The 26041-nt window shown below is 42.7% G+C and overlaps 3 protein-coding genes across 4 annotated transcripts in view; 1 reads left to right on the top strand and 2 right to left on the bottom strand.

Annotated features, from left to right (window-relative positions):
- The first annotated feature begins 1830 nt into the window (after positions 1-1830).
- The window catches only part of LOC114874056 (protein cueball), a 29632-nt gene continuing 5421 nt past the window's right edge, over positions 1831-26041 (top strand). Inside the window, exon 1 of one of the 2 annotated variants that reach the window (XM_029182971.2) lies at positions 1831-1900. In XM_029182971.2, coding sequence (XP_029038804.2) covers positions 1897-1900 — 4 coding nt within the window. In that variant the 5' untranslated portion in view covers positions 1831-1896. Of the gene's footprint in view, positions 1901-22490; positions 22738-26041 lie in introns of those variants that run through there. The other variant, XM_029182970.2, reaches the window with a different exon arrangement.
- On the bottom strand, positions 2583-6393 carry LOC114874057 (forkhead box protein D3-like). The gene has a single exon (XM_029182972.2). It carries the CDS (start codon positions 5638-5640, stop codon positions 4564-4566), a length of 1077 nt encoding a protein of 358 aa, XP_029038805.1. The 5' UTR covers positions 5641-6393; the 3' UTR covers positions 2583-4563.
- LOC114874055 (protein disabled) lies at positions 11318-21783 on the bottom strand. Its single transcript, XM_029182969.2, has 8 exons — positions 21426-21783; positions 20662-21369; positions 18413-18627; positions 18186-18329; positions 17607-17759; positions 17297-17545; positions 16963-17229; positions 11318-16880 (listed from the first exon to the last, which is right to left on the bottom strand). Exons 2-8 carry the CDS (start codon positions 20696-20698, stop codon positions 12810-12812), a joined length of 5136 nt encoding a protein of 1711 aa, XP_029038802.2. The 5' UTR covers positions 20699-21369; positions 21426-21783; the 3' UTR covers positions 11318-12809.

Below are 26041 nucleotides of genomic sequence, written 5' to 3' on the forward strand. Positions count from 1 at the left end.
TTCTCTCGTGAATCCCGTACCATGTTCGCAGTGGATCATCCCTCTTAATAATGTCACCATTTCTATGTATTGTATTATCCTTTTTTCAATTAACTATCGCCTTGTCAAACACATGGAAAATTATTGTTGATCACAATGATCAAGAATTTAATTAAGTTCCTTTTAAGGGGATGAAATGGACGTACACCCGAAAAAATTTATTTCTCTCGTTATTTTGTATACGAAAACATTTTTATCGTGTAACTTTTTTTTGGAATTATTTTTCTGCAATTCAACGAACAGGGGAAATATTTCGTTAGCTGGAAACCCAGTGTGTTTTGGAATCAAAATAGCGAATTCTTTTCGAAAATAAAGCATTCCTTTCGGAATTTGCAGTATGCAACATTGCGGAGACGTGTCACGGTCCCAATAAAAATTTGGTGGCAAAAATATTTTTGATAAAATAAAAAAATTCTTCTGTTATCCGAAATGGAATAAACTTTCATCCATTTCCAAATTAATATGATATTACGTTACTATTTACACGCAAAATGAATTATGTTAATATTCAGAGAAAGCACGGCATTAAAATTCTTACGCCCTCGTCGTCGTCATGGTTGACAAAAGCCAACCGGCAGATCGAATCCATAAACACGTTAACTCGTGGTCGAGCAGGAAACAGGATGTTCCGGAATTTTACGCGTCCGGAAGATGTTGGTAAGCGTAAAGCTCGGAAGCTCGGAAAAGGGGGTGAGCGAGGAAGTAGGTAGGTGGAGGGGGGTGGCAGGTGATGAGGATTCACGGAGGGACGAAGAAGGGTTAGAGGGAAAGTGGGTTGCTATCTTAGCCACCACAAAGCAGTGATAACATTTTCCCTCCCGGACAGAAGCCTAGCCACCCTTCTCGTTGCTCCCAGGTCGATATCGGGATAACGCTGGTGCCGGTTACCCCGGGCAACCGGAAAGCCACGCCCGCACCCTCAAATATGGCTGCCCATATTCGCGACTCGTGCACCTTGATGTTGGCAAAAGGGTGAAACCGGGGAATAACGGGGGTGGTGTAAAGCGTGTCGAGCCGGTGTAAGATAAAACGCGACGACCGAGCTACGAGGGTGGCTGGGAATTATCATAATATTGGTCATTGCTTGTTCCGTTGGATGAGGCGAAGTAGCTCGCCCAACAGCCAGGGAATCTTTCACACGCGACACGTACTCTTTCCTCGACTTGTTACCGTCCTTACAACTTAACCGTATCGCGAATATAACGACTCTTCTAAAGCGCGACTATGATCGTTGCTGATGGAGCAATTTTCAGGGTTACTGGAGAACGAGGAGTGATTTTATACTTTCGGCTCTCTTTTTAACCCTCTCTGACATTTTGATATTTTTATTAGTCGCTAAAGATTCTTAATGACAGAACGAAATAAGCGAGCAGCAGGATAACGATGCAAGACAAAGGCAGGTACATATAAAGGTAATATCTTGTTTACCCTGCTCGACGAAGGCGTGTCTGCGCAGAACAGGAGGAAGCGAAGCGAAGGGAGTAGAAAATGAGTGGATTTTCATTGCAGTTTAATCCAGACCCCCTAGATCCCCCTCGTGGTATTCTAAACGGCGATACTCTCGAAGGCAACTCTTGTCGCTTGGGGTGACGATATTACATTCCTCGATCGTGACGAAAACAGCCAGAACGAGGCAGCTTTTCGAACCTCGTCGACCACCCTATTGCACGCCTTTTTAATTCATCTCTATTCTACATTCTAGCCTCCTTTTGTTCATATTTTTTTCCCTTTCGAGCAGGTACTAATCTTCCTATGTCTGATTTCAGGTGTCCACCATGGCTACCTAACCATGAAACTTGATGTCTGACCATTGACTACTGCAGTAGATACAGACGTGCCTCCTGCGACACACCGTGCATGGGTGAGCGAACAAGAATACTAAAAATTAAATCATTGCATGTATTATCGCGTGTCTGATTAGAAAGGTATTAGATCTCCCATGAAAATAGATTGTTATTTACTTTCGGGAGTCGAGTTACGAAAGTATCTCGTGTTTCTCATCGAAAGTAGCCAACAAAAGTTGGAAGATAGCCCCCGGAGCGTGTTCATCGTTGTCACGATCACGGTTCTTCGGCCATTGTACACCCCTTTAATCGTTCGTCAAGTGTGTGTGCATTCGGAATGTAATATATCCTGGCCGACACGTGCCGCTCACGTGCCGCCAAGTGTTTGTTTCGGTTTGTATTGTCACCACGGATACGTGGCACAGAGGTGTGCATCCTCTACAGAGGGACGGAATCGTCCCTTTCATAATTCCACGCTCGTTCGAGTAAATAACGTGCCGCCAGTTGACAATTAGGACGATGGGAAAGAGATTCATTACACGGAACGTACTAATAGCGAATCGATCGAGCAGACTTTTCATACCTGCTGTGTTCAATGAATTACTATAATTTATCTTAGCCTTCCTATTTCTTGCACACGTTTTCCTCTAATAGATAGGGAATTGCATGGCAGGGAATTAGCGAGTGTCTCTACTCGTTTTGTCACGAGTAGAATATACGATAGGTTCTGAAGGAACTTGTAGACGAAAAACAACGATCTTTATACTTAACGGTACTTTATTGTTGACATTATTACACGTTATTATAAATCTATCATCTTGACACGTATAATACTTACTAAATCTACGGAGACAAGTGTAACGATAACCTATAACTAAACATACATTATGGCATCGGTACTTATTTAGTAAAGGAACAAACAGACGTATCGTTTTAATTTTCGTCGCAATACTTTAACACACACGACAGCAGAGAGTCGAGACGGGATCAGTAAAATATACATCATTCAAATAATAATCATGGATTATTCTCAAATAGAGACCGCGTCTCTTTTCTCGTCTCTATCTTCTTTCATTCTTTACTTCTTCTCTTCGCGTGGATAAGATAAGCAACATCGTACAATACATTAAAACTTAATCGTTCAACAGTGAATTTGTCCAAGTATAAAAGATTCTATCGAATAAAACATTTTGTATCTAAACGTTAAATCTCTGCTTTCTTCGTTTCATGGCACAGATTGAACGGTAAAGTGTGTATAGTCGGTGGAAGCAATATAGTGTCATTTTTACATCAGCTGATTCGTTCGAACAGCCGTTAATTGGTAATTAATCATAATTTGCAATTACACTATATTATTTACACCATTGAAAATATTTGAAAAAATTACTATCCCATGTTTTTTCTTCCAACGATATGTGTTAAGCAAGAAGGTTCTCTTTGCTCTATTATTAGGGCAATGATTTTCGTTATCGTGCCAAGCGTCATTCACGTCTCGAGCACGCGAACCACGGCCTAATCAGTTCTACATAAACGTTGACGATAACGGAAATAAGTAGGAATCCTGCTTGTCTTGCAGAGCCTTGAAATTCGAAAGAAAACACGAACAAATAGTGTTTTCAGACGGACGCGTTTCGCGCCTCGTGACTCTAATTCTAATACAATGATATTCTTTGATTAGTTGAAATTCCCGCCATTTTTTAGCGAAACCGAGTGTCTGATAATTATATAAGTAATTCCTTGAATACTTTTCCCGTTCGTTTTTGTTTAATCTTGTAGTTATCATTTTGCTAAAGTTTCCTTTTAGCGCGAGATCGTTTCGTAACAGAAAAGCTTTGAAACTGAGCGAATCCCTCGCACCGTTTGCATAGTAAAGAGCGCAATTTAGAAAGAAAACAAAACGATAAGGAGGATTTCCACGAAACCGTTGTTGCCTAGACGTAGACAAACGAGAAGAACTGAAATGTTTCATCATTTTTCAATAATCATAGCACTATGTACACTAGAAACGTCTAGCCGACCTTTTCGATCGAGCATTTACGTTTTTCAAACACAGAAACGAATATCCCTTTTTCCTCTCTCTCTCTCTCTCTCTCTCTCCCTCTCTGTCTCTCTGTCTCTCTCTGTCTCTCTCTGTCTCTCTCGTTCCTCCATTCTCTCCCACTCTCTCACTCTGTCGAACAATAGAAAGCTGAGCAAAGATTTGTTCGGGAGTGTGTGTATTTACAGTGCCGATATTAATCGATCGTTTACAAACGAGCCAACACGCACAAGCTACTTCTTCGGCTAAGAGATTGAACGGAAAAAATGAATAGAAGGGTTGGAAATGTCGAGTTCTTCGGGGACGTACGCTAAGAGATCGTTCGTTAGAGCGAAATCAGTGCTTTTGATATAATAAACAAAGCACTACACTATTGCACTACACTTCTTTTTTTTTTTTCCTTTACAATTACTTCATTCTATCGTTTCTCCAGGGGCGAATTTATCGTCCATTTAATATTGTTTCACTTTCCATTGGTGCCAGTTTGTGAATGTTGAAGAGGTAGGTTTGCGTCCGATATGTTAACTTCAACTGACAATGAACATCGAAATCATCGTCGTTTCTTTTCTTCTCAATCTTGCTCGATCTTCGTTCTTCGTCTTTCCATAACTGCATCCTGATCCTCTCCGATAAAACGATAAAAATAGTTCTTGACCCCTACCGGAAGCCGAAGATCTGGCCTCGGTTCTTCGGACAGGTCTTCTAGACCAAAGGTGAAAAGGCAGACGCCTGACTTCTGATCTCCCGATGTTCCGACGGGCTGAGATCCAATAGACCTCCGCAGTTTTGATCGGTGGCCGATTGTTTGCCGATCAGGGCATCGATACTGAAGTTCCTTTTCTTCTCCATCGGAGGATGACTAGAGGGTATCGTAGTGGTCCTCGTTGGTGTTGGGTCGAGCTGTCTGATCGGTGGCGCGGTGATCGGCACCGGTTTGTACAACGGAGGAGGTGGTTCCAGGAAGCCTCCGAGCTTCAGAGCTTCCAGGGTCGAAGGAGAGAAGTCCAATAGGGGTAGACCAGGTGGCGGAGACAGGTAGGCGGCACTGGGATAAGCGAGAGTACCTGGATGACCACCGCCACCTCCGGGACAGGGTCCTCGATCGCCGCAAATGGCGAAGGTCGCCATGATGGCCCTATCCCGGAGGACGTAGTGCGGCGGAGGCCTCTTGTACCTCTTCCTGCGTCGCAGGAAGCTTCCATTGTCGAACATGTCCTCGGCCAGAGGGTCTAGGGTCCAGTAGTTGCCTTTGCCTGGATTCCCCGGCTCCCGGGGGATCTTGATGAAGCAGTCGTTCAAGGACAGGTTGTGTCTGATGGAATTCTGCCAGGCGGGAAACTTGTCGTGATAGTAGGGGAATCTGGACATGATGAACTCGCAGATTCCGCTTAGGGTGAGCTTCTTCTGGGGCGATTGTAGGATCGCCATGGTGATCAGGGCTATGTACGAGTATGGGGGTTTGATCAGAGACGAGGACATCTTGTCGTTGCCGTAAGACGACGGCTGACTCGTCGAACTTGACTTTTGTTGACCGTTCGCCGACATCATGGAGTAGTTTTTCTTGCTTCGACTACCGCCACGGTTCCTCGACGAGGAGGTGGTGGTAGGCGGTACCGGGGAACTCGATATGATGGGACTGGAGGACGACTGCGATGGCGAGAGGTCATTCTTGTCCAGACTCACCGGGTCCACGATCATGCTGCTACTGTCGGAGTCGCGATCGCTGTCGACGCAGCCGTCGCACGACAGGTTAGGCATCATCATCCCACGCGGTTCCATCGTGATCGCTTCATGGGCAAATTCGCGCTTCGATAATTAATGATTTTAATTCGAAAACCCTCCTGGCACCTCTGCGAACTCTTTCCCTCTGCTCATCCTGTTCTGTCTGCATGTAACAGGGTAAAGATACGCGCGCGTGCGCGCGTCAAACACCTTAACGCGTGTTTTATAGTCTTGTTAGTTTTATCGTCGGGTCTAACGAAACGGAATTCACTTGGAAGTCGAAGCGTAAACGAGTCACTGAACGATCGCGAGATTGCACGAGCGTTCCTCTTCCGACATATTTTAGCGAGGCAACTGTCACACACGCGAGCACCGACGAAATGCTATCTTAGGCTAATAGTTTGTTTCCACAACGATAACGAGGGTTTTTTTTTTCTACGCCCGTTTTCCGCGCCGTGTACTCGCGTGCGAGTTGAGTATCTCAAGGATGATGGCTTGCAATGACGTACTCGGTTCTATCATAAACAGTCCTCGGTAATCGTCACGATTCACGCTCATGCTAGATCACCTTTGCTTCGAACGATCTCATTTCTAAGACCTCCACTTTTCCCTCCTAATCGAACACTGGGAAAACACAACGAAGAAAACGAAACAATTATCACTGGTTTCTTTGTAACTTTCACGTCTGCCGAGGCAACGACAGCGCGAACATTCTTCTCGATCGCGGTTCGACGAGATTAGGTGTACGAAATGCGGTCGAAGCTTATGAAGCACGATTGCCGAGTGTGCCAGCACCGTGGAGGAGCGTCTACGAGGCGAAATCGTGGGTCGAATTGATTCGAAGTGACTGCTTTGGCCCTGTATGGGCGGACCAATGGGCGGGCATTTCAACCCCTACCGATAGGGGTGGCTGGTCGTCTCTCCCACCATTGCCTGCTATCCAGTTCTGCTCCCTCCTTCAGCCGAGAGAAGAGGAATCGTTGTCGTCGTCACCACCAACGAGGAGAAAGGCCCGGAGGGGACGTCGGAGTTAGGAAAATAGCGGGATAGATAAAGGGACTTTCCAGGCAGACTCTGGAGAGAGGGCGAAATTGTAACACTCCTGCTTTGCTTTGAGCGGCACAACGATGAAAGGACCAGGCGTTACATACTAATAGAAACCCACCAGTCTGGCCCGTATCGATATCGATTTTCTAATCCTCCATTCATCTAACAACTTCCATGGTTTCTCTGTTGCTGTTTCGCACCCGGGTTAGACGATCCAATCTGATTTTCGAGCTGTTTATTAATGCTTCTTGAGTTTGACAGGTTTCATTTTATTTCTTTTCAACTTTGATTATCTCGTTTTTAATATTTAAACGTTATCGCAACTCTGACAATGGAATCTCTTCCCTCCCTTCGTTCCTATTCACGATTCCATAATTATTCTGGAAAGGTGATCAGCTAAACGGTGATCGTGATCACGGAAACAGGGTTGACGAGACCCTGAGTCCCCTTGGATTTCCAGCCTCGAAATGGAGAACGATGGATTCCGTTGTATCGCCAACAGAGCGAGCCGAGCTGCACGCATCACGAGTTAACTTCCCTCAGGCAGCTCAAATAGAATCTGTATTACGCCACTGTGGAACAGACAGGGACAACGGTATAGATGGAAGATGACAGAGAGAGAGAGAATAAAAGAGAGAAGGATGATTGTGTTGGATGAAAAGGGATGGACGTAGGGGGTGGAAAAGAGAAACGTATAGATGGATGCGTATCTACCTGAGCGCACTATCGGTTCACAGAGTCGAGCAGAGAGCGAATATTGTGTTTACCCATACGCACGGCTTTGCGATGCAAATAATCTGGTATTATTGCACTTACTCCGCGTACCAGCCAGGTTCTTCCGTGACTACCCAGCCTCGATTCACCCTTCTTTTCTTCCCTTCGCCTCGTATTTATTTACGCCATCCATATTCGTTGCATTGATGATCCGCATTCTGAACAGTCAAAGCAGCTCGATGCTTTAAGAAAATTCTTTTCAAACCTGTCAAGTTTATTTCTCATAGACGATAAGAATCATTGTTAAGGTTTGGGAATTTTTAGATAAAGTGGAAGAGGATCGCCTATGGTCAGACATAGCCTTCTTGATAAATGTTTATCGATTTCGTATCGATTCAATTTTCATTCTCCTTTCCTCCTGTTTCATGGATTTCCTAGACTCGTTGAAAAACCATCGAAACTGATAGGAACATCGTAAGATTCCACTTACATTTTCACTAACGTCGTGTCTTTTGCTGATTCAGCGATTACCACATTAATCTGGAGTTGCCGCCAGGTTAGGTTAGGTCGTCGAACAGTAGAAGAGACAGTGGTGTGGTATACCCAAGGATGGAACCCTTAGGCGTTCGCCATTCACTTCGCGACGGATTGCGGATTCCATGAGTTCCGCTATTCGATTCGATTGCTTCTTATCCTGGACTCTCACCACACGTATTTACCTCTACTGATTTCTTCCCTCCTCCATCTCCTTCGAATAAATCTCGAGGGTGTCCCTTAGACTTATTACACCCCATCTTGCTTCTACCTCCAAAAAAAAGAAGTATTGACGTTTTAAATGGAAGCTACGATAAAAGTTTGTAAGTTCGAAGCCACCGATTCCATAAAACGTGCGATCATCAAACGAGAGAACTAGCGCACCGACGAAATTTCTCAACTATCAGAAATAAACTTCTACCCTTCGTAAAATCTGGAAGTGGTGAACTTTCTGTTAGGAAGAAAGGAAAAAGGACGAAAGTGTTTATGGGCAGAAAATAAAAGGGACCGTCTGCGTGGATGACTCGTCGACTTTCGAGGTAAAGCCAGAAAGATTATGCCGCCATCTTGGATGTTGGTAAATATCTCGTGGCAGAAGTGGCTGTCGAGTAAGGGATCCAAAGCATGGGCGGAGAAGTAAGCTGGCTGTACTACTAGAAGGCAGCCTTCTCAGCTACAGTAGTTGCGCTGTAATCGTTGCAACGAAGACGAAGGAGACGAAAAGCGTGCAAGGAAGTGGAAATGGTCGTGTAAGAAAGAAGAAGAAGACGCTTCTAGAAATCGTTGGAGGGTCTGAAGAACCGACGACGGGGGCTGTAAAAGGTAAAGAAGTGCGAGAGGTCTTCGGCACAGAAGGCGAATATCCCCCGCTACAAAGAATACTGTCGGCTTTGCACCTTTTTCCAAGACACCGTTTTTCCCGCCAGTAACTCTCTTTCTTTCTTCCTTACTCGTTCCTTTTTACCTTACCTACTCGACAACTTCCTCTTCTACACTCCCGTCCATAAGTCATGCTACATTGCAGCTTTACGTTTAAATTGAACACCCCCGCGGTATTCAATCAAACGATTATTCATTGATTTTTCTCCGTTGAATATAATTATTTTATGAACAGTAAAATTTCCTCGGCGATAGAAAATGTAGAACTATAATAATCTTGATAGCCTTCTATATTTATTGTAAAATCCTAACCATTTTGCATGAATTTATTCTTCCAAAAATCCATATAACAAAATTATTAGTCTTTATATATTTTAAACGGATAAGAAAAAAAGAATGCCAAGATGTTGTACGACTTCTGGAGGAGAGTGTACGTGCCTCTGATCCTCTCTCTGTTTCGTGACAAGCCTCCTTCGTTCTTTCTTTCCCCTCTGTCGTCTTCCTTTACTCACCCGGTTACTCTCCACCCTCTGCTTTTCTCCCCTTTCCTTTTTTCTTTTCTTCAGCTTCTTCCTTTTTGTTGCTCGCAAGCTCCTCGTGTATGCGGTTAAAGAGAACAGCCATTTACCTACGCGATTCAGAGACGGCAAACTGAAGCTTCCTTTGGGAGAAAGAACTACGGATTTGCATCTCTGTGCACCGTTAAGTCGAGAATATTTCGCTTGCCACACAGACGGATCGACGCGTTTTATTTCCTTCGACGATTTCGCGATTATGGAGAATTGAGAACGTGCGAAACCTTGTTTAACCCCCGTTTCACGCGTAACAATAATTTCTTCGATTGTAAATTGAATAATAAGGGAAATTGCTCGAATCCGAGGGCGGTCATAGTATCGCGAGACTATATTAATAATAATTTCATTTCGCCCAGAATCGAAGGGAAGAGGGTGCTCGAGACTTTGGTCACGAATTTGAAATTCAATTCGATGCAAATTCCCCGACGGGGAAGACACTTACGGCTAACCGGCGAACAAGATCGAGGATTCGTCGCTTACCGAGCTGTAAACACTCGTCCCCCTTTTTTTCTACCAGGCTTATGAAATATTGATAGACCGACATTGGCAAAGCGGTTGCACGATCACGCTAACGATCTCGCTGATCAAGAGCTTAAGCGACACCGGGAATTTTAAGCGTCATAGGGAATTTCAAAACAGACTGATTATATTATCGGCCTGCTTGATTTTCTGAATTTCTTAAATATTCTCAAAGATTTTATGCACACGAATATAGCAGGTGTTGAACGATAGCATTCGCGTATGTGTGTGTGTGTGTGTACCTATACGAAGAAAAGAGAACGAAACGGGCCAACGATCCCAATTATAAACATTTCTCGTGGCTTTTCAGAGCTACATTCGTCGAAAGAGGGAACATGTACAGCCGGTGCATTTCATAGTTCACGCACCCTCGGTACACTCTTCACGTTCTTCGACGTATACCGCCTCCATATCGCTCTTGGACCAAAAGTACTTTTCGTTTTCAAGTGCGTCCGAGCACATGCGGGTTGATTTTCTTCTTTCTTCCCCTTTTTCTCGCCCTCGTTGCGTCACCTCCTCTACTTACTTCTACACAAAGGACATAGCTACATCTTTCTTTTCAGCAAATTGTTGGTGATAATTATAATTGGATAACTGGTACTTGAATATTTTTAATTAAAGCTACCTAAAACTAGCCCCTTACTTGACAGCAATGCGAAAATAAAGTTCAAGCTGTCCTTGTGTTTCTCTCTATTATCTCAATGTCAAACTATTCCTGTTTCACGTGAGGAGGTGGAAAAGAAAAAAAAAAAGAAGGTGGTATCTCGAGGAGGGCGGTCATTAAACCTGGCTGACACGAGGTTGCTGCGTAATCGCGACAGCAAGAAGGAAAGTATTTAGCTGGTTCAGAGGGAAACAGGGAGACTAGACGGGTAAAGAGAGAAAACGAGAGAAAACGAGAGAAAACGAGAGAAAAGTGACAGAGGGGGGTGATAATTTGTTAGCATGCGCGCACCCCAAATGCGCGAAATCCCGTCGAAGTGCGGCTCGTGCGCATTGTTTCCTTGTTTGCCAGGTGTTTCGAGTACTTGGGGCCGAGTGGGGGCCACGCCATTGTTACGAGAAGTCGTGCAACCGCTCGACAAAGCCGACGATCTAATGCTCTTTTATTGTGCATTGTGCTCGGCCAAATCAAGGAACGGGGAACACGGCTAACCGAGGGATCTACCCGCTTCGATACGATAGGGTGAGGTACCTCCCGCTCTGCCACCGATCATTCCAAAGACCGTCGAGCCTTTTCATGACCCATGCCTTTCAAAGTATTCTTCAAATGTTTCACAACTACCCAATTTATTAACAATTTAAAATAGATGTATCTTTAAAATATGATAGAATGGATGTGAGAATACAGGAGGAATTTTACCTGGTAAGGATTAGGTACAACAGTTAGGTGAATTCAAATAGACCAAATTCTTCCAAAAGAAGTTTATTCTGTTTCAACATCTTTTAAAGTGAAAATTTCTTCGAACAGTATCGTTTCTTTTTTCTTTTTTTTTATATACTGCGACTTATCTTCACCGGGAGGTTGACAATAATTCACGGAACAAATTCACAGTGGTCGTATTAAAAATGACAATTCTCACAATTAATAGCGCACTAAAATCATGAAAGTAATTACGCTCTGCGGACATTCTATTAACACGTTGATTGCCATAGCAGAAACAACCCCCTTAAAATGATTCAAAATTAATCTTTCAATTTTCTACTCCCAATTTCAATAATTATTTTAGCTGCTACCCGAATGGCAATTAACTTGTTAAATAATAGCTGATTACTGTAAACATCTTCATGCATCTTATACAGACTATATCCGTGTCTTGTGTCATTTCTTGCGACGTGGACTTCCGTTTCCGCTAATTGCGTGTACATCGAGATAAAAGCACAGTTAGGTAAAAATCAAGCTTCGGTACAATTGTTTCAAACGTTCTTTTCCTGAAATTATCTTCAGGAATTTCATTTATTGATCTTCCAGTTTCATAGTATAAATTCATGTATCAGGAAAGTGTCTACCTTTTCGTTTTGATTGATAAAGAATGTCTTTAACGAGATGATGTGTAACTCAGATAGAAAACTTTTTTAAATAATTTTCTTTACATTTTGGGAGGAGTAAGCGTATTATCGAATACAAAAAAAAAAAAATAGAACATGCGTGGGGGAGCGTACGCCACCCTTATAATTCGACAAGAATACATCTCGTACCGAATGGAAACGAATAAAAGCCATCCAGTTCTGATTCCTCGACAAGTTTCAAACAATAGCTATCCAATGAGATCTCTTCAGACTTTCATAGTCCAGATTTCGATATTTGGAAATGTTCAGAGTTAAAGGATGCAAACTTTACCCCCTTGTAAAGTAATTAAAAAAAATATATGTATTTGTTCTTAATAAGACTAGAGATAACTAAAGATAATCTTTGGTACTTCAGACTAGAGATAATTAAAATGGTATACCATGGTGCAACAGGACAAGAATACGTCGAAAAACCTCCAACAATTTTAAATGCAATCATCGATCATTATCAGTCTCCTCCAAAATATTTCTAAACCTCCTCGAACATGACTAGTATCGTCGTATCAAACGAACAAAGCAAGAACGCGATAGCTATCCTCGTTGATGAAGAATCAAAGAGACCCCTGCCGATTTCGCGCTAATAACATTATATACAAATTTGTTAAAACAATGACTAGATGATCGCTCTCGCTAGCCAACAACAAATGATCGCGGTGTCATAGAATTTATGACTATCCATCAAACATAAACGATGTGCCCGAACAACCGAGAAAAACACGAAGGTACATGTTCGTCCTGATCTGGAATGGTTCGTCGTGGCCAGATGGTCGGAGTCCGCTCTTGGACACAGGAAGGTTACAAGAGAAACGCGAGAACCGAGGCAAACGTTCGAAAAATTACGTAGCAATGTCCAGCACCAGCAACTCGAGCACCCATTGAAACGACCCATCAATTAAAGAAATCGTCATCATCGAACGGATCGTTCTCCCTCACGAATATGTTCACCGACTCGGACTTTCTGATGTACTGATCACTTCTCTTGTTATTATTATTATTACTCCCGGCGCTGTACTTCCCTTGCCGACTGTGGTTCTTCAGGGGTAACGTGGTGGTCCGATGATCAGACACGTTGTCTTCGAGCTCGGACTTGAACGTAAATGCGTCGTCGTCGTCGTATCTCAGGTCTCCGTTGAAATAGGAGTCACGACCGCTATCCTCGGACACGAAACCATCAGCCGTTTGATGGGCATCCTTGCTGTCACAGGGTAGCTCTTCAGGGGTAGCCTTCAGTTCCGAAGATAACCTTTGACGATCAGATGTATCGCTCATCCCACTTGCCGTAGGCGTTAAATCATCCTCAAAGTAACTGGACCTCTTGCTGTACTCCCTCTGGATGTCTTTCCTGGGCAGGTCCTTCGGGTACCTCTTGCTGGAGGATGGACTCGTAGGTGGTGGTGGCTGTTCCATGTCGGAACGTATACGTGGCTCTACCGTGGTTAAAGATTCCACCGCGGATTGGTCAACGTGTTCTATGCTCTGGGCAAAATCGTCCTCGAATGGGCTCTGTGTCTTGGCGTGAGGCTGCCGGGGTTTATGCCGGGGTACCTTCTTCCGGTGTAGACTCTCGCTCTTGGAATCCGGACCCTCGGACCAGTAAGGTCTCTCCACCCAGCTGTCGTACTCTTGGTCGCTCCCCCAGTAACTCTCGCGGCTCCTGGAGCGTTGGGAGGATCTTGGATACGGGTCTGAGTCGTTGTCGCTGCACTCAGACCTGGATGTGCCGAATTTGCCTCGGGATTCTGGGTAAACCATGTCAGCATTGCGACCTTCGTTCGCGCTGTTCGGCCTCTTGGGCCAGTGCCTCTTCCTCCCGGAAAGACTGTATCTCGGTGAATCGTCCCCTGGTCTATCGGAACCGTATTCTTCGTCCCATGTCGAGGGATAATCGTGCGGTCTATCCCTGTTTTCTCTGTAATAGTAATAACCCTCTCTGGTAGCATAGTCAGAGTCAGGTGGTCCTGTCCTTCGGTTCCAGAATCTGGTATCTTCCTCCCATCGTCTTCGCTCGTACTTTCGCCTGGGCCATCTGTCTTCCTCGTCGTAGCCCATGCTCTCCTGACTACCGAATCTATCGTCCTTCCAAAGCATCATTTTCCTCTTCCTCTCGTCGTCGTAAAAAGGTCCGTGCTCGTGAGGCCAGTTCCAACGCTGAGGCTTTGGTCTGCACTTCCAATGCGCCTCGTATTGCTCCTCCTCGTCCTTGTACGGCATCTTCCGATGAGGATAACGCCTGGATTCTTTCTCCCACTGGCTCTCGTCGTGCCACGGGGAAGGTTCGCGAGGTCTGTGGCAAGGATTCTTCATCCATGCTGCCTCCCGAGGTTTTTCCACCATTCTGTCACGGAAGCTCCTGTCCCGTTTGCTTCCGGGACCACCGAGCCGTGGAGCGTCCATCCGAGGAGGATCGATTCTGGGAAGACGACTGCACCAGAATCTCTCGTCCCCTCGTATCCTTCCGTTGCTCTCCTCGCTCTCCTCCTCGTCCTTCCATTCGTTATCGCTATCTCCAGATTGTCGGTACATGCTTCCTTTGAAGGAAGGCTCCTTATGGAACTCTTTGCCATCGGGTGACCATGGCGAAGTTCCGCTTATGGAATGAGGACCTTCGCAAGGTCGGTCTGAAACGAATAAGCCTGTGTCAAACTTAGCCCAGTTGTCATCCTTACTGTCGTCCCTATCTTGTTTCAACTCCGCGAAGGGACAGAAGATGTCCTCTGGAATCAGTAATTTAGGTGCTCGTTGACTAGAGTCCTTTGGTTCGGAGTGAGCACCGGTGCTCAGCATCTTGATCTCTTCAAAAATATCCATCCCCATTGTCTTACTGTCTTCCTCTTTCTTAGGCTGTTTCTTTGGGCTAGACAGAGGTGGGGTGTCAGAGAACAGGTTCAGCAGTTCCACTTCTGCCGAACCCTTTGACTGGGAAGATTGAATCACGGGCGATGCTCGAGGGGAATTGGACAAATCATCCTCGTTCTGTTTAACCGGTGGTTCTGGTTCTCCAATGATTTCGCGCAGAGCAGCGTACTTGTCACTGGAGGTCGACACGGAGGACTTTACCTCGGTCTTCTCCACAATCACCGAGCCATTCGTCTCCTCCGCGCTGGTCTCTGTAGCTGGTTTATCAGAATCTTCGTTGGAACTGCCTGGTTTACCGATAGATTCTTTGTCGTCGGCTTTCTCTTCCATTTCTATGGAACTAAGTCTCTCAGAATCTTCCTCGTTTTCCGTTGTAGCCTGCTTTGGCAGAAAATCTGTCGTACCTTCAGCTTCCGTCATCGATTCTGTGATCTTACACTCAGTTTCCTCGGACTGACTCTTCTCGAAGGTTAGCCCCGTAGAAGATTCGCTTGGCTCTTCGGTTTTCGCACTGGATGGCTCCTCTTTCGTCAGATCCTCGTTACTGGGCGGAAGTTTCACGGTCAGGTTCACCAACGAAGCCAACGATTCTGCTCTGCTCTCCTCGCATGATTCCTGTTGCTGACTACTCGTTTCAAACTCGTCTGGAGGTATCGAAGATGTCTCCTCTTCAACCGCCTCCGTCATTGTAGTATCACCATTCTTCTCCAACTGTTCCAGCTCCAGCAGCTCTCGGAAAACAGCGTACTTATCATAAGTAGCTGATTCCTTGATCTCCTGTTCAGTACTGATACTAGTGAAAGCCTGGCTATCAGTGTAAGATTTTGATTCCGCGTTGGACAACTGCTCTGACCTGTAAGCAGTCTGTTCCTGTTTAGCAGGAACCTCCTCTGTATCGCTAGAAGCAGCCTCCTTGGCTGAGAGAGTGGTCAGACACTCCGTCAGTTGTTGAAGAGTCAAACTAGTCAACTCCTTGACCGTCATTCCCAAACTGTTAGCTAGCTCGTCCAAATTCGAAGACGTCAGTTGGCTCAAAGTGATATCCAACGATGGTTTCGGCTTCTTTGGGCCCGTCGATGTGTTCGTACTGGTAAAAAACGTAGACAAGTTCGTAGTAGGCACCATGGAGCTAAAGGAATCCTCGAACGTGGTCGTGGTCATCGATCCTATCAGATCAGACTTAGACACTTGAACTGGAGGGCTAAAGTTGTCGTCAAACTGACCCTTCACATTGATAGGACTCTTGCTTCTGTCCTTAGTCGCAACAGGTTCGCGTTCAGGGAAGTCGTAATGGAAGTAGTCGGTGTGCGGTGGCCTTGGAGGAGGCTTCATCGCTGCTCTGACTCCTTGCTTCTTGGGCGGCAAGGGTGGCGGATTGATCACAATATTGCCAACTCCCCGAGGCGGTGGCTCGGGTACCAGTTCCAGTTCCGCCGACGAAGTGGACAGTCTTGAATTCGCGTCGGACGAGCAGGACTTTAACGGAGACGCCGGTGATTCGCTAGCCGTCGTAAAGTCAACAGGAAACGGCTTGTCTATGGACTTGTTGCTAGGCAGATCAATGTCAAATTCCTTCTTGCGTGCGGATTTGATAGGGCTGGGGAGTTTTACTAGGCCATGCATGGACTCTGTGGAGTCCTTGTCCATTCTACCGAGCAGAGGCACTCCTCCGGAAGCAGGTACAGAGGACACCGCAGGAGATTTCGTCGCGGAAGAATCTTCAGGTGGTAGGGATACAGAAAGTGGTTGATGATGCGTTGGTCTCGGACTAACTTCTGTTGTTTGTGAGGAATCGGGGCCGGTGAACGCTGTCTCGTTCTCGTCGAATCGGTCAAAGTTTGCGAAATTGTTATCGTCGAACTGACTGTCCTTCGATGTCAGATCGTTTCGGACCGTCACCGAGTCTAGCGGATCCGAGAGTTCATTGAAATTCGTTGGGAACGTGTCTGCCGAGCTAGTGGGCACTAAGTCTTTCAGGACTTTCTTAGGAGGGTTCTTCAAGTGTTGGAAAAAGTCCTTCTTATCGACGTATGGTTTGATCAGACCGGTTCCTAAGGGATCCAACTCTGTGAAAACGTCTATTTGAGGGCTTTTAGCTTGTGCCTGAAACAATCACCAATCAGAAGTAGTATAATGACTAGATCAATAGCTTGATTGCTTAAAATTTGGACCAGATGATAATTACAGTATACGTAGTAACCTCTTCCGCTTCCTTTTTGACCGGTGTATTCTTCGCCGAATTAGTCAATTCGCCGTCGCTGAAAAGGTTTTCAGTTTCCTTATCGAACCACTGTTCGGAGCCCTGAAGCGGTGGTGTTTTACTGGTGACAGTCGTCGCTGGACTCGACGTGATCGATGACTGAGAACCAGGGATCGTTTGTTGTCGCTCCAAATGACCTCTTTTCGACGATGACGGGGGTGGTGGTAAAATTGGTCTCACGGTATCGTCAAGCTGCAATCACGTTTATATTACAGATCATACAATACAAGTAATTATTCAATTATTAAACTGAACATACCTTCATGTTTGCGAAGGAATCACCAAAAGGATCAGTTTCAAAGAGATCATCTGCTGAAGCTGTTTGATTCTCAGGGGTGATCTTGTCCATGTGATGAATTCCTTGTTGTAACGAGTTTAATTCGAAGTGGAGATCGAGTAAATTCGCGATCACTCCACTTTGTGACTCGTTTCGTTTATCAGCTGGCTTATCTGCCTCTGAATTTGTATTCCTCACTCGATGGATCGATGACTCTGATCCTGCTGCACCCTATTTCGATTAAAATTTTTTAAGTTTCATGTAACAATTCTATATTTTAAATTGTTACTACCTTAGTATCAGGGGTAGGTTCGGTGAAAATGCCACCGGTATGAAATTTAATAACATTTATAGCATTCTGTTCCAAATGTTGCTTCGTTAATTCAATTTCTTTCTTTTTCAATTCGAAAACCACTTGGAAAAGATCTCGCATCGCTATCACCACCTAAGAGAAGAAGAACGAAAAATTCAATTCGTATTTCTAAATTTCTAATTTTTAAATCAAAGGAAAAAGTGAGAATGAAATTTCAAGCCCTTTGAATGAGAGCAGGAAGGGATTCCCGTGTAATCGAACAACAATCTCCCGCAGTGTATCGTTGGGGCGGTAGGCCGATCCGCGTAATACAATTATTTACATACCCCTTCGGAATTACCGAGCTACCAAAGTCGATATTGCTTCTACCGATTGGACAAATATCATTTTCGACTCCCTTTCTTCACCAAAACGAATCATTCCCGATAAACGATCGTATTCGCGCACCAACGATTTCTCAATGGAATCAATGCATAGGAGATTCTCCTTTGTTGTTTATCAAAGGCAATACACCATTATTTTTAAAAGAAAGAGTATTTTATTGATGTTTTCTCTTACTTGGCTCGCCGCTTTATCTGTCTTGATGCCAAAGAAACGATGGCCAGTATCCGGTGAGCCAAAAATATACCCAAACGCTCTTGAATCGCTCATGTCCTGCGCGATAAACGATATTTTATGTACAGGATGATGATACAGGCAGTCCTAGAAAATACACATTAAAAAATGTGAATCGAAGGTGAAAAGATAGAATTCACAAAAGGAAAAGGAGTTGTAGTAATACTTACCCCTGACTTTTCATCCCTCAAACGTAACCCATCGATGCTGACCTGAACAGCGATTCGTTGTTTGTGTTCACCAGCTGCCCGAATCGCCATTTTCAGATCGGCCAAAGCTGCCTGGCACATCCGGTCCCCACGTGCTTCCGACACTTCTAATATACCGATCAACTTCGCCTTGAACGACACACCTTCCCCAAGAAATCGGGTTGGCTCGTTCTTGACTGGAAAATCAATCAAACAAGTCATCAACTATTGAATATTTCATTATCTGTTGAGTTAGTAGATTCGAAGCAGGGTGCGAAACGACCCGTCCGCGATGCTTTTGAAACCACTCGAACCAATATTGATCGGTCGTACGATCAATTTGTTGGACGAAAACTTGGAACGAGAATTCTTTCGAGTGTCCTCGAGATAAGCAATTTATTTCACTTTCGCGATACTCTATTCACAGCCCTCTGACAATTAGAAACTCTCTTTCCTGTTGGTAATTGATATTCTGGATATTCTAATATACAAAAATTGTTAAGAAATATACCTGATGCACATTGTTTGCACGTAACAAACATGAAGAGCGTTCATAATTCTGACCCATTGGGTCAACATTGTTGAAAAAAGTCAAACGCGTTGCGTTCGAGATATTCGAATCCGCTCGTTGATCAGAACTCCCCCCTTAATCTTTCAAGCTCGTATCGTCGCTCAGCGGTGACTCGATGATTTGCCTTTCCATGGACAATTTATCGAAATCCCCAGCGTGACGCAGAGCTTCTTTACGCACACTTTCGACGACCCCTCGGCAACTTTAATAGCTGCGACCACACCGGCACATTTGTTTGAACGAAACTCTCATGGATCTCGAGTGGAGAACGCCAACTGTCGATACTTGAAACCACGATCCGGATAACCAATTCATCCTACGTGCCCTTTTCTCCTCGTCCCGGTCACCTTGCCGAGCCCTTTTTTTCCTATCTTTCCGCCTACTACGAGCGCATGCGAAATCTCTTTACGTTTGCTTCGTGCTGTCACAACAAAACTAGACGCGCGAAATAACGGATCAATAGGTATTGGATGAGTCACCTAACTCACGAACCTCGATATCATCCTCATTACTGGCGTGTAAATCATTTTAATAGATTTCTCTTGGTCAAAGAAAAAGGTAGAGAAAATTGCCTGCTCACACCATTTTCATTTGCTCTTAGAACCTAAGTGAGAACCTATTTTAAACTCTCCCTAAAGGATTGTTTAAGTTTCAATAAGTGCTCGTAATAGATTCGAATCTATCTGATTCAACTTCCAGACCATTTACAAGTATTCTTTAGCAATTGAACTGATATAAATTTGTTGATTCTTTAACAATGAAACAGTTGGAACAGGTGTTATGTACTTCTTCTTTGACCCGCTTGCCTGCGTGCGCTGTCGGTTGCCTATTGTCAGGCGCCCTCGACAAAGGGGTTTCTAATTCAAGGGAAACCTCGAGTTTACTGAATCGTGTTTCTTTTGTTTCGATGAAACGATGAAACTTTAATCTGTAGACTAAGAATTAAACGTCTTCTTTGTATTTAATAGATTTGTACGGGGTATAATAAAGTTGGAAAGAAAAAGAAGCAGAGAAGATTAAAAGGAAACAGAAACTGAGTCTTTAGGTTCATTTTACGTGTTTATGTAATTGAAAACTTTCTTCTTTGCCAAGTAATTTAGTTTACAAAGTTAATGTAAAATGTAAATAAAAGACGAAAAGTTTAAAATAATTCTTGGTAGGGTACAAAATTGATGGCTCCGCCATCTATTCTAGTACGTGTGAACACATTCGTAAGAAAATTCCGTTACCACGGTCGGTAAATGCATCCTTAAAAGATAACGACGAAAATGACAAAATAACAGTGTTTCTTCCATCAAAAAGGGGTGCTTTCTTTCATTAGTTTTCAAGGCACATATATCATGCGTTTTTACAATACATTGAACACACATGAAATTACTTTGCCGGACTCGAATCGAGCGACCGTCGTCTTTCTCCCTCTTAAAGGGGGGAAGCCATATTCCAAGGCTCCCTCTGATCGATCTACGGGGGTGATATCACAAATTTAATGCCCACAAATTGTTTAAGATTCCACTAAAAGGGCTGAAACTCCCGTCCAGCTAGCGTACCTCTCGATTCGAATCACAATCTGTACACTAAGATCACAAAACGACATAGATACGACACGTTTGATATCGTTGAAAATTCGTAAGGGGTTGGTTATCATTTTTTTCTTACTCACACTTGCACGGACTGTTTTTCTTCCGTAAGGTCTGCATCGATAGTTCCGTGTAGGCGACGAGAGAGTATCGGATATTGGAAAAGAAAATATTACCGATCTTCTCTCTCGGCGCACCCTTGGCTGTCGCACTATCGTGGATAGAATTCTTCAACACAGACACATGTCGTTCACGTCTTTCTCCCTCTATTTCTACGATTCCTCTTCTGTTACTTTCTTTTCCTTTCTACTCCCTCTACCGTTCTCGCTTACTTCCACACCTTTTCTGTCTCACTCTCTCTCTCTTTCTCTTTTGCCTTCTGGCTATCCTGCCGTTATACTCTTCAGGTTACTCCCTCTGTCTCCCTCGATTTGTGTATTTCCACAGAAGTAAGAGGTTGGCGGGTTTCACATATGGTCGGTGCTTGTCGCCCACTGAATACGATCTTACGTCGTCGTAGACAGCCAAGGGACCATCGAGATCGCGTGGACACGGTTCTGGAATTGGAATTGGTTTCTCGCGAAACACGCACGTCGCGTAAAAATACGAAGGAAGTAACAGCTGCCTCTGCCGGCACGGGTCACCCATGTTAGCCTCTCTTATTGATCAATAATATACAACCATCTAGTACGTGGCGTCGTCGCTTCGGGGCCACAGAGAACATTTCCCGCTTCGCGCACCACGTTTTTCCGTTTTGCAAATTTCCTACTCTTTCTATGTGCTCTCATCACCTACGAGACCAAACTCATCAGCAAGTTTTTCATTCGAAAACGATAGAAATACGTACCGTGAACTTGGTGATCCGTGTTTTTAACAGTGGTGATATCGACCGAGACGAAATATCGATGGGTTGACTTACTTTTATTCTTCAGAGTAATTTTGTGGCGTTAGTGTTGCTCCAGCTTTAGGAGCGTCTACCCTTGCGCGAACTTTGTAGATGCGCAGAAGACACGAAATGCGTGGAATTAAAATATTGCATAAAAACGTGTAATTTATAATGCATCGCGTAAACTGAATAACTGGTCACATGCTGCTAATGCATTTTTCATTTGTCGTAATGTTGTTTTAAACGGAATTTATGGAAAATGATGTACATACAGATGAAGAATCATATATTGATAACAGGAAGTCGAAAAACAATTAAAAATAAAGATATGCGGCAAATTAAAATACAATTTTATACTTTGTACTTGATACATTTATTTTTCGATTCAATAACATCAATTATATTCAAATTATTTGCTTGATTTTCTCTTAATTTAATTTAAAATCAATGGCGCGATTAGAATATAACCGGAAAGAAACATCAGTACCATCTATACTGTTTTCTACGAACTGAAAGCTTCCCCGATTAAGCACGGGTGGCACCACTTGAACTTTCTTACATATTTCCAGCCTGTTGAAGGTTAAATGAATTTTAAAAGCAATACATATACAATAACTTGCGATAAATACCTTACATATATTTAACTTTATAATTCAAAATTTTATTATATTATCTGATTATTCAATTTACAAATATACCTTAAAGTTTCAACAACGAGTAAATAAATTAAACTAATTATACGAGAAAAGAATAACTTACTGAATTTCACAAATTTATGCGAGTACTTCGAGAGATATTCGTAAATATAATCTATATCTACAAATGTATAAAAATTAACTACAATTTTACGAGACCTTGCAATCGTTGCAAATATATTCTTTAAACTTATCTAATTACTTGGTAGGTAATATTTAAAACGCCGCCTAAATAGCATTAATTTGAATGTGAAAACGAAATGGTACGCGTTACGCCATTGGCTGACGCCGCGCTCTTACCGTCGTGCAGAAGTCACGAGCTCTCAGTTCGCGCACTGCCGCCGTAGCGTGAGGATGTTTGTTGGTGTTCGTTGTGTACGTTATTGAAATTAAGAGAAATCGAGATTGTAGTGCATCTAAACATCATTGCCAGCCGTCAATTGTGTTCCGAAGATACTCATCGACTAATTATTCAGCTAACAAATGAACGCACACCATGACATCCCGTGAATACATTGCTGTAACATTAACGATAATACTGGCATTTCTAACGGTTAACACGGATGCCAGATCATGGGGTAAGTAAATTGATTGTTCTAACGATTGATTTTCTGTGACGAGATATCATATGTTAACGTAGTAACAATAATATTACGCTAAATACACGAGGTCGTATTAGGATGACCGCGTTGCTGATCGTGCGAGCGCTTCCACCATTCACGCGGCTCTGTTCGTCACGTACGCCACTTTTCGCGGACTGTTTTACCATAGAGAAAGACAAAATACAGCCCAAAGGTGAATGAAACCGACCTTTTATTTGCATCGAGACGTATCATCAGACTCTCTTCTAATTCGTATCGATACGATAATCGAGCGAAACCGTGTTTGTCCTTATACCTGTTTTACGTAATGAATGTCAAATTATGCTCTGCAATCGTGTAGTATTTGCATCTACGTACAACGGTATTGACGTCGTGTAACATACCAGCAAACTCTGCGTTTTATCGAAAACATTTCGAAACCTTGAAAAAGTGGCCCGGATCGAATTACTTTGTCGCGTTTCACTCGACTTAGGAACAATTGTTCGCCGGTGTGCTTTGAAGTCACGCGTTTCACGGCCGATATGCACGAGTGCAACGTTTCACGATTCGCTTTTTCTTTTGCTTCCCCGACACTCGAAAGAAACCGGCGTGTCAACGCGTTTAAAAATAACACATCGACCCCTCGAATTATGTCACACGGAATTTCGAACGTCTAATCTTTGATCGGTTCTCTCATTTATACAGAAGTGTCAAACGGACAGTAAATACCTTTGAAAAAAGTGACTGGCAATAATCAGATCGATTACGTCCTAAGTGTTTCATTACACTGTATGGAAAAGTGGAAAAAATTAATTACATAATACATTAACAGATAAGATTGCGCAGATTTGTTTAATTTTGTAAACATTCAATGTCAATAATTCTTATCAGCCAATCGATATGATATTCTTACGTAAAAAAATTTATTAACAGATTAATTTAATTACTATAGGGAAAAATGCTTTAATTAACCACCGTGCATTTGGACGTTGACAAATATGTATACATATATGTATACATATACGTATACATATAGTAGGATAAAGGAATAACGATTGGATTATTCGCATTCCTATCGTATTTAATTCGTTTTTCTTTCAAGTGCACCTACTTGTTACGGATAAACGTGACAAGAGTGTTTCAAAACGATTCGAGTATGAGTAGCGGTTTTCTTATCGGTTTTAACACGTGGAATAGAAAACCTCGAAGGGATTACGCTTACAAGACGTAAGCGTAAAACGAAGCTTACCAAGATTCGTTCAAAGCACAAATTCCATATGGAAATATTAACGAAGGAATAAAATGAATCAACTTTGCATATCATTCTTCGTTCTGTTCATTAATTTCACGCGTGCACCGCGTAATCGTTTTAATTGATCTCTTTTTTTTTGCGTTACCCGATTATAGTTAAACGTGTCGTATCATTTAGAATTTTAATTCTATTTTCATTTTCCAAGTTCAATGTTCCTTTCGTTTGGAAATTTCAGGGCCTAATTTTAATCCATGGTACCGTTTTACGCGTTTTGTAGGTCTGGGTCACGATCATATAATTGGCGATTTATTAGTAAAGGTTCCCTGTTAGAAAAAGCCAAATTTGAAACGTCGTGATCATTCTCAGATTCTTCAATGAAAATGTCCACGATTATTTACGTACTTCTAATGCGACGAACTTGTAACCTTATAGATAATAAATATTTATGAGACACGTGGTTCTTTTTGCATAAAATCGATTCTGTGATAAACAGAATCCAAAGAAACCCATCGTTATTTCGACAATAGTACAATAAGTTACTTAATTAACACTCGTACGAGTTCATTGCGAAAACATCAACAATTTATGTATTCCGTGATTCGAACTTTATCCGCATTTACGTGTTTCCTCCTGGTCAGGACAGTCGTTAAACAGGAAATAAAGAATTCGATGATCTTCGACTTTCGATCCGATTCGTTGACATCCTGATAACTTTTAGTATTTTCCCGTTCATTTAGTTAATTACTATATTTTCTTGTTTATCGTACGGAGCGTTGTAACAGCACTTTGGCTTGCACAATTACACGATTTCCCATTGAAATTTTCTTATCGTGTTTGGGACTACATATTATCTGGAATGATCCGAAGAAGATCGAAAACGTAGGATTAAAGTTATTTTGTCAGAGAGATTATTTGATATTATAACGGCTTAAGATATTTCACATGTAAGAAGATTTATGATATTTTTTTCTAAAAAGATTGAATTTTCTCACGTACTCTGATAATTAAGCTCGTTTTAATTACAATGATATCGTACAATTATAATAACGTTTTGCAATCGGACCCCTCGTTTTTGAAATATTAAGAATTTAAGATTTCCGCGCTTTTTTATTTCGAAGCGCAGAATTTGAATATCTATGCGCGCGCGGCTACGCATATGAGAGCATATAGTTTAATAATCTTAATTCATTAGATATACTTAGCATAAGGAAAAGAGAATCGTAAATATGAAAAAAATAAATTGATAACCTTAAAGAGACACTTTGTTTATAGGGAAAGATATTTAATAACGATATAAATATTTTGCTAGGGTTTTTCCCCTTATTATATTTAATGTTGCATTGTTTTATGTTGTTTTTTTTTATCCATTAAAGAACGGGGATTTCAATTTAATAGTCTCTGAAGAGAAACATTTAAAAAGGGTCGTTGGCGATACGTTCGTCAATTTTATTTCTAATTTCCGAGAAATTATTCTTAGCCTTCTTTTGTGATTTATTAGCGAACCTGGAATTCAATGTATACGCGACAAGCGAGGGGTTAATGTAGAATCAACTTTAATTACATGATACCGCATTCCGAAAGGGTGATATCTTATTACAACTGTGAGAATAAAAGTGCGTGATGCCACGTACGACGCGCGTTATCTCCTGTTAATGAAACCGAGACTTTTGCTACTAAGCGAAATTGTCGCTGATATATTATGTATATGCCAGACATAAGCAAGATATACTTGAAATTGTTGAAAGCAACTCGATACATTCGAATGATTAAATGATTGATATCTTATTCGGTGAAGTCTATTCAATTTTCGGAACTGTCTCGAATGTCTCTAAAGTAAACCTTTCGAAGAAATGAAATGATATTCGCCAGGAACTTTATTTGGAAGTTCGGTTACGTGATCCTGGTCTTTGATAAAATTATCGTACCCTCAAAGATACCAAATATGTTTGTTCTTCTTGAACGCGACACTCTTTATATTTCAATAACATTTAAATTATCGCTTCTTAAGCGAGCGTGTAAGTGTTGGAGAAGAAATGTCAGATAAATTCC

The sequence above is a fragment of the Osmia bicornis genome, chromosome 7, assembly GCF_907164935.1.
Source record: "Osmia bicornis bicornis chromosome 7, iOsmBic2.1, whole genome shotgun sequence".
In the NCBI taxonomy this organism is placed as follows: Eukaryota; Metazoa; Arthropoda; class Insecta; order Hymenoptera; family Megachilidae; genus Osmia; species Osmia bicornis.